Source organism: Lonchura striata, chromosome 4 (genome assembly GCF_050655825.1).
Source record: "Lonchura striata isolate lonStrDom1 chromosome 4, ASM5065582v1, whole genome shotgun sequence".
Taxonomy (NCBI): domain Eukaryota; kingdom Metazoa; phylum Chordata; class Aves; order Passeriformes; family Estrildidae; genus Lonchura; species Lonchura striata.
Genome location: NC_140706.1, coordinates 50,035,172 through 50,050,409, shown reverse-complemented (window position 1 = coordinate 50,050,409; position 15,238 = coordinate 50,035,172). Strand labels below are relative to the sequence as shown.

At 51.0% G+C, this 15,238-nt stretch overlaps 1 protein-coding gene across 1 annotated transcript; it reads right to left on the bottom strand.

Annotated features, from left to right (window-relative positions):
• Positions 1 to 2,556: 2,556 nt before the first annotated feature.
• On the bottom strand, positions 2,557 to 15,012 carry C4H4orf54 (chromosome 4 C4orf54 homolog). The gene is made up of 2 exons (XM_031504616.3): positions 10,525 to 15,012; positions 2,557 to 6,077 (listed from the first exon to the last, which is right to left on the bottom strand). Exon 1 carries the CDS (start codon positions 15,010 to 15,012, stop codon positions 10,534 to 10,536), a length of 4,479 nt encoding a protein of 1,492 aa, XP_031360476.2. The 3' UTR covers positions 2,557 to 6,077; positions 10,525 to 10,533.
• Positions 15,013 to 15,238: the final 226 nt, after the last annotated feature.

The following is a 15,238-nucleotide window of genomic DNA, read 5'->3' as shown; positions in this document are numbered from 1 at the left end:
AAGACCCAGGCACTCCTGGGTCAATACTGCCTTCAGCATCCACTCACAGTCTGCACCCTGTTGTAGACCTCCACTACTGTTTCAGGAACACACTGAAGGCAAGCCTTTGCATTTGTTATTAATACTTGCTCTTTGTGTCACACTAAACAAAAATAAAAGCAGAGCTACCTACTCAGTCACCTAGCAAGAGGCAGTCTCCTCCTGGAGTGACCTGACACCCTAAAGACAGAAGGTGGACAATTAAATAGCTGCCATCACTCTTTTACTTGGAAAGAGTCAGGATATCTACAGATGACACCTTAGCCCCACTTTGCCAGGCTTGCCTATCAATTTACAACCCAAAATCAGAATAAAAAGTTCTAGATAATGCAATTTATAGCTGTAAGATCTTTGTTTGATAGCAGCAATCCTTACACCTTAACAGCAAGGCTTACCCCTTCTCAGTTGTATCAAATTGAAGAACCAGCCTGTGAAGGGCAATTGTGGACCTCCCACAGCTTTGACACTTAAACAGAGCCCCTGAGACCCACATTGCTCCTTCAGAAGGGACACGTGTCATCCTGGATACCCCCTGGCACGGCAGCAGATGCTTCTGAAGCTATCTGACCCCAACAGCTGGACATAATGGGGATTCCAGGAAAGGTTTAGTCCAGCAGCTGGGTAATGGAGGGCCATGGCTTCCTTACTTGGGCTCCATAGCTACAGAAACAACAAAAGTAACAAACTTCTAAAAATAAGGTGAAATTAATACACTGCTCAAGCCTGCATTTGAAGAGAAAACACATTTAGGGCTACAAACAAAGCAAATGCTCTGTTTATCCAATCAGTGGGGGTTAATCAAGATGTAAAATATGTATTTAATAATGGTATTACACGTACTTTTAAGTAATCAGCAGTGGTAGCAATTAAACAATAATTCATATATGAAGTTTAGAGAAGCAAACAAATGCTTAGTCTTTTCTAGTTGGAAGCCACAGAAGGAACAATGCAATGATAATCCAGCTAAGTCCAAAAAGCAGCCCACTTGCAATGGAGACTTGAAAACTTTCCCATTCAGGTGTCCAGGAATGCTAATTTTTAAAGAGTGTTTTTCATCTACTCTTAAAAAAATATTCATATATATGGATACTAGTTTGGGTTTGGCAGGCAGATTACATGTTCTCAATAGTAACAAGCCGAGGGGTCAGCAATTCTAATATAGGTGCCTATTTTTGTTTTTTATTTTTTAGATTTTTTAAATGTTATGTTCTATGTTTAGATAACTTGTTTATAACAGCTTCTCGTTTTACTTTGTTCCTACTCCTTTTCACAATAGAGTTGCACTTTTACCATCATTCCCACCAGTGATATTTTAATGACTATGTAGAAACTTACAAGATTTTCTCCAACAATCCTTGCAAATCCAAGACATATTCCAACTTTCAGTTCATTTAAGGTATCGTATGAAAACCTCATACTTTAATTTCAGTGGATTTGTGTGGTGTGAGGTACTTTGTGGCTGGGCAAACATTGGTTGCATTACTGGGCTTCTTAAGGAAAGGTTAAAGTTCATGTTTCTCAGTTTATTTACTTTTAACCTCTCTTTTGTGGATGTTTCAGCTTCAGTTTTCCCTCTATTGTGAGAAACCAGCAGTGCTGTGAAAATCTTGTAACAGCTCCACTGAAATCAGGTCCAGGAACTCTCCTTTAGGAAAAGCAGAGTTCCCAAATTTTCCCGTTCACAACCCCAGGTCCCTTTGCAATTTCAGACTTCTCTGATTTTATCAAAGTGAACCAAGGCCTATCTCTCTGCTCTGCACACTCACTATTATTTTGTGTCTGTTTTGGTCATCCTTTATCTCCTGGTGACCCAACTTGCTTCAGTTTTCCTTTAAGCAAAAGTGGTCTTTTCAACTGCAAAAGTAATACTTTAGTTTTCAAGTCTATTTGGGGATTTTTTTGGTGTTTGACTCATGCTTTTTTAAACACTTGGACTTAACAACAAAAACCTTTTCAATCTTCATGAAGACAGAAGGAACACACTAAAGCAGCAAAAGCTTTTTCCTAGTAATAGTTCAAGCAATAATGCTATCCACTAATAAACTCATCTTATCTTTGCTTGTATTGCAATATTAGGCAATGAAGGTAACATAGAGAATGAGCAGAAAAAAGTTGTTCACCCTACCAATTGCTCTCTCTGAACACATTAAAACAGACAAAGATGCAGTTCTTTGGATACCCAAACCCATTCACCAGTCAAAGTTAGTTCACTGAAGCTGGGGAGTTCTTTCTTAAATTATATTTGGGTAAAAAAACAAAGCAATGCCAACTTCCTTTTGTTGTAAGAGGAAAGAATAAAGAGAGATCAGGTCAGAAAGAGACTTACAATACTGGGATAAACTCAGGGAGACTCTGAGTGCAGCATTTTTGATCTGCTCTCTGGTGTAATTCTTTCTTCTGTTGCTGTTTACAGGTTGAACCAAGTAGTGCCTCTGTTTTCACTTCTTCTGCACAACAGCCAAGGTAACATTGCAAATATACAACCAAGCAGAACTGCAGGCTTATTTGCAGTGTGTCTTTTACTGAAAAATACATTTTATTTATCATAACATTCAAGAGAAAAAACAAAAACAAAACAAACCCCAACATAATACAAATGTCAACTCATTCAGTTACAAACTTTGGTACATGGCAGTTCCAGACACTCTGTTCTCACGTGGCTGTGACGCTCTGAAGTGTTCCCACTGTGCAATTCCCAGAGCAACTCTGTTGTCCTTCAATCCCAGGCCCACAGCACCCTGCAGTGGGATCACTTTTGGTTTCAGCTACACTCTTGCCACACTGTTGTCTCCATTAAGAGCAGCTCAAAGAGTCCATTCCTCTCCAGTTTGACATCTTCTGTTTCTTAATTCTTCCTTCACAGGCAACAGTCATCAACACGATGCATTCACGGCATTTTCCCCTTTGCCTTACAGCCCACGCCTCTCTCATCAGACATAGCACCCACATCCTCTTAACAATCATTAGCCTTACTTCACATTTGCACTTTTAAATATCTTTACACCGATAACTAACCCACTCTTTTAAAAATTAGAGGAAAAAGAAAGGGGTGGTGGGGAGGAGGGGGAAGAAGAAATAAAAAAAAAGAAATAGGTGAAAAAAAGCACAAGCATTTTTGAAGTATGTGTTCTCAGGTAGCCACAAGTTAATGGCAATATGTAAGCATAAGGAATGACACTTTGGCCATCAACACTACACTAAAGAATAAAGGTAGCATTGAATATAGACAAGGGGGGAAACCACCCCACACAACCCATAAATACATTTCAAATCATTCACCAGTTGATTCACCAAGGGCTAAATTTGATACTGAGTGAAACCAACCCTGTTGCAGAAGACCAAAACAACATTCTGGTGCATCACTCTAGTCCCACTCAAACTTTTAATTGGATCCTGACCTAAAATGCATGTACAGTTGGCTGGTGCAGCCCTCAAACCCTGACAGCAGAGCTGGGGGGGAACTTGAGTGGTGCACAGGATTTTGGCCTGCTTTGCACATGGGGTGAATTTCAGCTGTAACATACTATGACTGCACCGTGAAACATATAATACTAGCAGCTTGTGAGCCCTGACATGGAGGGCTTGACTCTAATCCAAGATATGTGGTTACACATCACCCCATCCACTGGAGAAATTCACCACTGGGTATACACAGAGGAGCACCATATTACCAGAGTTTTTTTCTGGTGACTTTTTATGGCATTATCTGCTGGGTCCGGCTTGACTCAAGCCCAGAGATCGGATTCTGTGAAGTGAAGAACCTGGTGCTCAGGTCTGCAAGGCATTCAGCACTCTGGGATGAGTTCAGCAAAGCTTTGCATAGATGGGTGAAGGAAAAAATCCTTCCACTGTAGTCCCCAGGAATCTGCTTAAATATCTGAAGTTGGAGATGCATGTGAAAGCTTTGCTGGGTTAGCAAAGTGAAGCACCTTGCAAAACTGACCTCTTGATGCAAACAAGAAGTCTTTTTAGTAATAGACAAAATCAAGTAAACACTGTTTGACTTCACTGTCTCTGTTTGACTTGAAATCCTGGGCAGTTGTTTTCTGTGCATTTTTTTTTCCTTTCAAGTACACCGGGTGAAACTGTAAACCTGAGGTTGTGTGTGCAAACCTATATCTTGTAAACTGCAACATGAAACTCCGCTCCGAGCACCGATATAGGAAAAGGTAGGACAGGAACATTGTGGAACAGGGATGCTAGTATCATACTGAACGTCCTGCACACGTGTATGTCACAGGGAACCTCCTACTCTGGTACCTGCACTGTCCTGCAGTCCCAAGTACTGTTCTGTTTAACACTGATGCTCTAATCACAACACCTACAGACCTATCAGCCATGGGAAAGGTGGAGAAGCATTCATCTCCTTTAAGAGGCAGTCAGCCCAAATCCCAGAGGGAAGTTAAAGCCTGTAATGCAGACTGTACAGTTGAAGAGCACAGGGATTAGTCTTACACAGTCTGTGCTCTAGATGGGCACACCAAGCTCTTTAAAAAGGGTTAGAATATTCACTGGATTTCCACAATGATGAAAATGAGTGAGAAGATACATGAGAAATCATTCGTGATCTGCACACTCGTAGTGCATTTAATCCTGAGGGCAATTACAATTTATGCCTGTAAACAAATAAATTGCATTGAAATACAATCTCACACATATGGTTAAAGACAGTTCTACCTGACTTTTTCTGTACCTTGTGAGTTACTCAGGAAAATGAAAACCCAGGGTTTTTTTAAAAATGGGAAACACTGAAACTTTCCTAGCTGCAGGAATAGGTGGAGAAAAATCCTGCCTGTGGGCAAATGCTTAAATAAAGACTTTTGGCGTTTGCATTTAGACTTTCAAATTCTAATCTGTTACCTCAAGAAAGCTCTATATAGTTTAGGTGTGACCTTACATTTATTTGCTTCCCAAAGTGCTTCACTTAACCAAAATTTTGGGCAGGGAACAAACTACTGAATTTTAATTTTACTGTCATAATAATAACTCTCTTTTGCTGAGACAAACTAGTTGCTGGTAATGAAACAATCAGTTTGAGTAGAGTTGGACATACAAATCACTGCACTGTCAGTAATCTTATTGCATATTTTTTGTTCAAAAGGTAAATATTCTCTTAGTAAATTGTAATTGTAGCCCTCAGATAAAACTGTCAAACAGCTAAAGAAACAACTGCATAGTACTGAGGCTGTAACATTTAAAAATTAATCTCACAGGACAATGACTAGGATTATGTTTTCAAGAATGTTGCAATTTAAGGAAGAATGGACTGCAGTCTTAAAGGAAAATAAATGTTGTTCTCTCCTTTAGAACCAGGATTTTAAAATATTACATTCAATTTCTGGTTTCCCAGTATTTAAACGCTGTCCTAATTAAGGCAACTTGTGATATTCAACACAGTACAGAGGAGCAAACAAATGAAAGCAATCAAATGTGTTTTCTGACATATACACAGTTTGTTTTGAACCATGGCAAAATTTAACACCAAAGACAAATTTAACACTACAGCTCTCTTCATTTGCAATTCCAAATGAGAAGTAGAGAGTACAAAAACCCATCTGATTGCAAATTGTGACTAAAACCTATATGGAAGAGCCTCATTTACTGCAATAGAAGAGAGCTGAGGGCTTTATTTCATTTCTGAAGAGCTGCAGGGCTGCACTGGATCATCACAACACATTTCAGGGACCTGAATGAAGCTGTGTGGTGATCCACACTGAAACACTGCTGCATTTACACCCTGCATTTTACAGCTACCATTAACTACCAGCACAGAGGCAATGCCTAAAACCTGCAGAGTGGCTTCAGTACAAAAAGAACTTCGCATAAAGTAATGAAGTAATTTAGTGCTGCTCACATAATTAAATGTAGGCATACTCCAAAACAGGGGGGCATTTAGAAGAAAACAAGAAACTTACATGCTTGTTTTGTATGATGAAGCAAAAAAATTGAGAAAACTGTAGAAGCAGTTTTTAGGATTAATGTTGAAGAGTTACCAAGTGTATTTCATATTAAAGAAGCATAATTCTTCTTCTTTATCCCTGTGGAAAAACAAACAAAACCAGAAAAGCATCATTAATACAGATTGTTAGAGAGCTGCCACAGCAATCTGAACAATTTTTTATTCCTCTAGAGAAGTGCATAAATACCTCCTTTGTCATCACACTACTTTTCCTCCTCATCTCCTAAGCTACCACCAACAATCAGCCAAGGGCACCCAGGTTTTCAGACCGAGTCAGTTGTTGGGCAGCCCTGGTGTTTTGAGCAGAACCCATCCTTGCTGCTCAAGGTGTGGAATGTGCTGTGCCTTACAAGCCCATGGCTCCCAGCAGACTGGTCCTGGGGAAGCCAATGGACATTGGTGGAAAGAGGGCAATGTGAGCTCTGTGGGATTTAAGTGATCCATCTGCTCAGTTAAAGACCTGGGCACTTTCCTACCAACACAGCATGCAGCATGGAATACACCAGGAAAAGGGAAACAACCCATACCCGTGTGCTCTAAGATTTGTGCAGTTAACACTTAAATACTGGCTCAGGAAATCATCCTGGGCAGGAGGAGTCATTAAGGCCACCATGAACTTCTACTGGTACCAAGGCTCAGCACTATTGAAATGTTTCCTAAGTAGCCACAGTTTTGTACACAAGGTCATGTTTATTTCCATTTGTAGACTGATTTAGTAGATCAAATGTTAGAGCCTGTTTGGTTCTTGGAATATTCCAGTATTTCCCACTAAAACTGGATAAATTCTTTACTAAATTCTCAGCAAAGGCATCAGCATAATTAAGTCCTAAGTACTGCATTTTACACTGTAAGTTGACTTCTTGACTTAGTAATGTGGAACATACATCCTGCTGAACAGGGAACAACTAAAAGTGTAAAAATACCAATTTATGAGGATTTAAAATCATTTTTATATACTATTCACACAAAATTAATTTTTAAAGGAAACCATAGATTATGTGATAGCAGTTAGGAAGAAAACACAACTGATAAGTATATTTGCATATGTATTCCTGTACCTGTAAGATGTCTATGCTCATGGTTTAAACAGAACAATGAAAAATACCCTTCTAATATTGTCAGTACAGTTTCCTACAGTTGCTTTCTACTTTGCTACCTGTTCCTTTCTCATTTATTTACCTAATACGAGGCAGCAACTCCAGAGAGTAAAACATAGGAATAGATACAAAAGTTAAAAACACATTTTCATTCACTCATACTGGGAATGAGCTCCTGTCAGTCAGTTCACTCTCTTACAGGTCAGTTCTGTTTAGGCTTGGATGCAAGTTTATTTGAACTGAAAATCAGCATCAAGGAAGAAGTGCAGCAGGCAAGGATGATGTTGCTAAAGTTTCCCATTTACTGTGAGTGAAGAAGATGAAGGAGAGGAGCAACCTTAAGATATCACTCAGAATTGTGCACATATTTTCCACTATTTTCTGCATATCAAAAACTCAAGAATAGTTCAGAAATGGTAGCTTGGATTTTGTCAGAACACAAATTGATGGGATCAATTTTATCCCAATGATTATGCAGAAAAGAGCATCAGATACAAAGGGAAATGCTGGAAGAGCAGCAGATGTAGAGAGGATATGGTGTCAATCCACCACAGGCATCAGACCATTACCAAAACTTCAGGACACACTGACCTCCCACAGGTGACAGAGACCAAGATGGAGCAGTCCTTGACACAGTGATACAGTTTGTGAACGAAATTGTGAAAGAAATAGAGCAAAGAAAGGAAGAAGAGAACATGTGCAGTGCAGAAAGGAACTGAGGAGTGGAGAAAAAGAGCATTCATCCAACTCATTTTGCCTAGTTAAAAAAAAAGGGACCTGATAGGACAGTACTTTATTCAACTCTTGCACTCAAAGGATGAAATCTGGCTGGTTTTAAATCCATTTTAGGATCTGCACAGCACTGCTGCAAACTAAACACCCTGGTCTGGTGTGAAAGCAACTAACTGGAATTAAAAAGTTAACAACAGTTCACCCTTAGATTCACATGAAATTATACTGCTGCTCTTGGGGAAAAACACCATGCTGTTAGGGGGAAAACAGCACAATGAGCAAAGAAAGGCTTTTGATTAGGAGTGGAATGACAAAAGATAGAGAAAAATAATGGAAAACAAAAGTAGACATCAAAGGAGAGAAGAAGAGGAAAAAATTATCCACAGGAACATGGAAGTTATGTAGGTGAATGAAAATAACAGGAAGAAAAATGCTACAGATGTGATTCTCCTGTGGCATATATGTAATTTTCCACTGAGAGACAAGATACAGGAATAACCAAAGTCTAATGACAAGTTAAACACAACCTGCAGCATGCAGTTAAAATTATTTCTTTTAAGACTGTCAGAACAGGTCAAGGGAAAAAAGTGCATCCATTGTCCAACAGCAGGACACGTCCCTCAGCAGGTCTGAAGCAGCCCAGAGGGGGCACCCCTGTCTGTATGAGACAACAAACGCCTTGGCATGATCAAAGATTGAAAGGATGGTAAAATGAAACTCAAGTCTGCACACTGCTGAATTACCTTCTGTACTGAGTATGCACCACAAGTCTTCTGAGGCAGCTTTCACACAGTTCTGCAGTGGTAGAGCCCTGACACAGCACAACAAAGCAGGGCTGCTTTAACTTCCCAGTGAGAAAGGGCAATTTGGTGACAGCATCACCTGCCTCACCAGGCACTGAAGACAAGCTAAATACAAGGTAACAGGATAACCCTTTGGGAACTGAGGGGCAGGGCACACCAGGAAATACGATGTTTTTCACTTTCAAAGAGTGAAAAAGACACAAGAAAAGCTGCACATTTTTGTTTAAATAGCTACTGTTACAAGTGCATCTACTATTTACCCCACCTTTTCAAAAATGTTGTCTAATCTGAAATCTAACAAATTCCTTCTGCTAGCTATCTCAGCTCAGCCTCCAGCCAAATGGAAAATAATGAACTACTTTTTGCCATTTCATCTAGGTTCTCTGACTTTACTGGCAAGATGAACTCAAGTAGCTCAGCAGAGCTCAAGTTAAACTGGCATGTTGCCTGTCCTGAGTGACCCATAAAGGCCAATGAAAACAACTTCATCCACAGCCAGGATAAAATAATGGAACTTTCAAGATAAAATAATTACAAGCAGAGAAGTAAGTGTATAAATCTCATCAATAAGGTTTCATTCAACAAATAATCTACTATGTAGTAGATGCTGCAAACTAAAAAAAAAAAAAGAAAAAAAAAAGAAAAATAAATAACCCAAGTACTGGAAGACAAAATTTATCTTCAAGCATGCAACTGGACAAAGCACAGCACAAACTGGTGACCAGCCCAAGCTTCTGTCTGTTGCCACTCTTCCACTCTTTCTATTTGCCTTTTCATATGCACCAAAAATACCCAGCTCTGTGAATCCTTGGTAAGCCATGGAAGATGGCAGTTCTGCCTAATACTGCACGTGATAAAGATGAGCCACGCATTCTAATGCAAGAGACAGAAGGAGCAGGGACGCCAGTCCTGAAGGCACTTCTGTAACATTTCAGGTGTTTTAAAATAATGAAATGTCATCATCCCTTGGTTATTTTGCGCAGGACACACTACACCACACTGGTTTCAGTGCATGTTGTATGCCCAGTCCTGCGCCCTCCTCCTCGCTCCAGGACAGGTACTCAGTGTCCCTGCATGCACATCCCTTACTTTGGAGGCTGGCCCTGGGTGACAGCCCCAGGTATCTGGACACTGTCAGGACTCTGGCAATACAAGCTCAGAGTTGCTGTGTAAAACTGCCTTGCAGCAGTGCCCTGGGGAGCCCTCCTGCAGCACAGGCAGCTGTGGGCACCTCTGCCCTGCCAGTACCCCCACGGCTCCAGGAGAGCACACCTGGGACTGCTGCATGTATCCTGCTCCCTCACCCCACTAACAACAAGGACCCAAAATAAGGGTTTGCTTCCATTAACTCCTCTCCCACTCTTCTTTGAGGCTGGGGAGAAACAGATACAGGGGAAAGAGAGAGGTGATCACCTCCCCTTGGGAGGAAGAGGTGAGATGTGAGACAAGAGGAGGATGTGATGCCAAGGCGAAGGTGCTCTTTCATGACTTGCAAGATGGGTCCAGATGCCAAGGCGAAGGTGCTCTTTCATGGCTTGCAAGATGGGTCCAGATGATGGGTCCAGAGATGCCCAACCACACTGATATCCCCAGGAGCAATGGGAGGTGCCCCAGCCACGGGGCTACACAAATACATGTTGTGTGATGAGTGGCTATGGCGTGCTTCTCTGAAACTGCCAAAAAAAAAAAAAAAAGAAAAGAAGCTCCAAAGACTATTGAACTGCACCGAGGGGTATACCTAGCCTTTCTATATTTTACACGCTGGTGAGGGCCCCTCCGTGGACCCTCTCTCCTCTGAGGAGAAGCTGTGGCACTGCTGTCATTTGGCAATTAACCCGCTCTGCCCTGACCCATCAGCGGTGACTGCCGGGCCCGACAGGCAGCACCCACTCACCCGCGCTCTTCACCGGTGCTCCACCACAAAGCGCATGGTGGTGCCGTCGAAGGAGGGCGGCGCGACGATGCGAGGGCCGGTGGCCGGCGCTGTGATGCTGATGACCGGCTTCGCCTCGGCCGCCCCGTGCCGCGGCGGCGGCGGGCCCTTGCTCGTAGCCACGTAGTAGGGGCTCTCGGCAAAAGCTGCCTCCGGCGCGGCGGGGCTGCCGGGCTCCGCCGGGGCGCTGCCGTCGCTGCCCGAGTGGGACAGAGGGCGCTGCAGGGCGCCGGCGGGCAGCACGGTGGCGGCGGGCAGGAGCCCGGGGTAGAGCATGTACGTGGCGCCATAGGCACCGGCATTGAGGGCGAGGGGCGAGAGGGGCAGCGGGACGGGAGCCACGGCCGGCTGCTGGGGCACCGGCACCTCCACGTACTGCCCGGTCTCGGGGTCGAAGAGGCGCCGCTTGAGGGGCTGCTGCACGGGCGTGTCCACCAGGTAGTACTGCCCGGTGCTCACGTCCAGCAGCACCTTGCGCTGCGTCTGCGGGAAGGGCTCGGTCGCTGTGGCCGCGGCGGGCACGGAGGGCGAGAAGCAGAGCAGCGGCGGCGGCGCGGCGCCGGGCAGGGCGGCGAAGGGCAGCGGCGGGCGGTACAGGGCGGCGGGCGGACCCTCGGCGGGCGGCGGAGCGGCGGCGGGGGGCTCCTCGGCGGGCGGGGGTCCGGGGGGCGGTCTGGGGCTGCCGGAGGGCTTGGACGTGCCGAAGGGCTGCAGGCTGCACAGCGCTGCCGCGGCCGCCGCGGCCGACACCGGGCTGGGGCGGACGCCGCCGCCCTCCGTCGTCCCCGCGGACGGGGGGGAGCCGGGCTCGGCGGCCGCCTTCAGCGGCAGGGACAGATAGTTCCCGCAGTCGGCGCCGCGCTCGGCATCGCCGCCGCCGCCGCCCCCGGGCAGCCGAGGGGAGCGCGGCGGTGCCGGACCCCGCAGGCCGCCCTCGGAGTGGAGCTTGGCCGGCGCGGGGGCTGCGGCTCCGCCCGCCCCGCGGAGCGTGAGGAGGGCGCGGGGGGCGGCGGAGGGCTCGGCGCGGGGCGCCGGCGGGCCGCGCTGCCGCTGCCGGGCCAGGCTCTCGAAGGCGGCCGCCTTGGCCGAGACCTTGTCGGCGGTGCTGTTGGAGAGGCGGCGGGGCAGCCGCTCGCTGCTCGGCCCCTTGCCCGACGGCTCCTCCGCCTTGTCCGCCGGCGGCGGCGGGGGCGGAGCGGCTGCGGCGGCGGGTCGGGACCCGACACCCCGCTCCTGGCTGGCGATAAGGGAGAGAACGTGGCTGTCGGTGATGGGCAGAGGGTCGCTCTTGCGCTTCCACTCGCGCTTGTTGAAGCTGTAGAGCTCCTCCATGCTCCTCACCGCCGCCGTCAGCTTCTCCAGCGCGTTCTGCACCGGCGCTGCCTTGCTTTCCTCCCGCGGGTCCTCCTCCGGTGCCCGGCCCCTCTCGGGGGGCGGCGGCGGCGGCGGCTGGTGCCGCCAGGGCGCGGCGGATTTGGAAACGATCTTGAGCACAGCCGGCTGGCGAGCATCGCTCTTGTTGGGGGCGATGGTGGCCACTGGCAGCCTGCCCGAGGTGCGGTGCACCAGCACGGTGCCCTCCGGAGGGCAGGCGGGCGCCTTGCCCGTCGCCTTGGCCCCCGCCTCGGTGGGCTTGTTGCCGGTGTGGCCGACCGCCTGGCAGGTGATGACCACGGGGGAGAGCGACCGGGGGACACCGGCGATGACCAGCTGCTGCTGCTGCTGCTGCTGGGGCTTCTGCTCCGGGCCGCCTTGCTCGGAGGCGCCGCTGCCCTTGTCGCTGCTGTTATCTCCCGAATCAGCGCTGTAGGAGCTTTTGATGAGCTTCCGCACGTCCCGTACCTGGTGGAGGATCCCCTGGGCTCTGTACTTGCTGTCCCTCACGTCGCGCACCAGGAACTGTGGCACTTTGTCGGGGCCGTCGCCGGCCTTGAGAGGCTTGAGCGGCAGTCCCCTGCCCTCCTCCGGCGGCCGGCCTGCGATCTGCGGCGTCAGCAGCTGGGCGATGCTGAAAGCGGCGTCCCGGGGCTGCTGCAGGCTGCCCAAGCTGATCTTGATCTCGGGGGCTTTGGGCTTGGCGGCGGGGGGCGAGGTGGCGGCGGCGCCGCCGGCGGCCGAGGACACGGCGGCGGCACCGCCGGCGGCCGAGGACACGGCGGCGGCCGCGGCGGAACACTTGGTCGCCCTCTTGCCGGGTTCCTTCTCCCGAGGGGTGTGCTGAATGGCGGGGACGAACAGGCGGGACATCTTGGTGGACTTGCCGGCAGAGATCTCGCCCAGGTCGGCTCGCCAGTCGTGCTTGGGAGAGAGTTTCAGCTTACCGACGGGCGCCCTCTCCTCCTTCCTTTCCGCCTCCCGCTCCTTCCAGGACCTGAAGGCGCTGTTCTGGCTGCGGAGGAAGGTGGCCTTGATGGCCTCCGAGGCGCTGCGCTTCACCTCGCACAGCTCCTCCGACAGCGCCCGGTCCAGGCTGCGGTTCCCCTCGCGGGGCGTCGACGCCTTGGAGGCCGGAGAGGGGCCCCCGCCGCCCTCGGCCGCATCCTCCGCCGGCGCCGCGGTGCAGTCCGAGCCGCCCTCCGAGTGCCGGGAGTTCTGTCGCTGCACGCCACCCTCCCGATGCCGCTCCCGGCCGGCGCTGCCGCCGGTGGGTTCAGGCTCCCGGCCCGCGCCCGGCCCGGTGTAGGAGGTGTCGGTGATCTCGCCCCGCTCCATCTTGAATTCGTGCTCCAGCTGCATCTTCTTGGAGATGACGTTTTTGAGGAGGCTGGAGGCGAACCTGGACTTCTTGCTGGACCCCTTCCCGCCGCCCTCCACCGCCGGCGGCTCCCCGGCCTCGGCGGCATCGCCGAGGTCCAGCAGGGTCACCACCCGGGAGCCCGCCCGCAGCCGCCGCGGCGTTTCGACATGGGCGATCTCCCCGTCGAGCTTGCTGACCACGAACTCGAGGGCTTTGGTCTGCGAGCGGCCGGAGCGCAGCAGGCTGGGCTCGGCTCTCGGCCCCAGACTGCCGCACTTGAGGTCCAGGTAGGTGGACCAGCGGTTGATGCCCAGGGCATTGTCGGATAGGGAGGCGGAGGAGGCGCGGGAGCCGGGGCGCAGGGTGTCGAAATAGGGGTACGCCAGGCTGCGGAAAGCCCTGGCCGTAAGATTTCGCACCTCTTTGTCGGCATCGTCCAGCTCGCTGACGGCGCTGGAGGCGCCGCTCGAGTGCTCCCCTGCCCTGGCGGCCCCGCACCGCGTCTGCAGCCGCGCGGGCACCGCGATGAACTTTTTCGCGTGGTCGCGGACCGCATCCTGTTTTAAACTCGCGCTGCGGTCGGGAGCCGCGGCGACACGGAGACTCATGTCGCCTTCATGCTTGGCAGCGTAAACAGTGTTTTGCTTTCCGTGCACGTTGCTAGACTCATTTATAGCCCGGGAAGCGGCTTTGATTGATAGGAGAAGCTGGGCGCCCGGGCTCCCGCCGGGGCGGCCGGGCTGCTTGGACCGGCTTTCCCCGGAGCTGGCGCGCTTGTCCCCGCCGGGGGTGTCGTGCTCGGAGGTAAGGCTGACGATCTCGGTGCTGCTGGTGTTGTCGATGCTGTCCGTCTGGTTGTTGGGGTCGCTGGTGGTCGTGCTAAGGTAGCAGCTATTCTCCTCCTCCTCCGTCAGGGTGTCCCCCGGGGTCTCGTCGCTCCCGAAGGAGGCGTAGTCAACGAAGGAGTAGATCACGTTGTTATCCTCGAAGTCCCAGCGGGCGGCCAGCCCCGCGTCGAAGTCCATGTCGTGGTCCACCTCGCTGAGCTGGATCTCCTGCGTGCTGATATAGTGCGCCTCATCGCGGCCGCCGCCGGGAGGGGTGCCCGGGGGGGCGCCGGGGGGAGTCGCCTTGCGCCCCGCGACCTCATCCTCCACTTCGCTTTCGTAGCCGAAGGACGACGAGGAGGTTTTGCCCTCCGTCGACATAGGGTCGCCCATTGCGGGAAAGTCGTCCGCTTTGGTCACGGGCGAAGGGCAGGAGGAAGAGGAGGACTCCGGGCAGCCCCCCGCCTCCAGCGTCCCGCCGCTCCCCGCCGCCTCCACGAAGCCGGGGCCGGTGTCAGCGCCGCATTCCGCCGCCGCCGGGGAAGGAGGGCGATCCCGCCCGTGGTCCAAGGATGCTGGCCCCGCTTTCTCTCCCGGGGGTCCGCCGCTCGCCGAGTCGCCATCCCCGATGCCCCCCGCTCCGCTGTCCGGTGCGGGACCGGACGCTCCCTCCGCGCCGCCGGCCGGGGCCAGTTCGGGCTTCTGGCAGCTCTCCTCCGGCTCCTGCGGCGAGCCGCGGATCTCCACGTACGCCGCCTCCTCCTCCTCCTGGATGGTCGCCTCCGGGCCAGGGTTGGAGCTCGGGCTTGTGCTCGGGTCCCGCTCGGCCGGCGCGCCCTCCGGGCCGGCTAGGGGGCCGGCGGGCCGCTGGCCGGGCGCGTCCATGCCGGGGCCGTCGGGGCGCGGCAGTGGCCCGCGGGGGCGGGCCGGCACGTGCCGCCGGGACGGGGGGGCAGCGGCCGCCCACGCCCTCCCCCCCTCCTCGCCCTCCCCTCCCCTCCTCTCTCGTCCCCTCCTCCGCCCGGCGCGGCGGCTCCCGGCCCGGGCGAGCATCGCCGCCGGGGGGCGGAGGGGTCGGGTCGGGCTCAGCTCCCCCCGCAGCCCGCCGGCA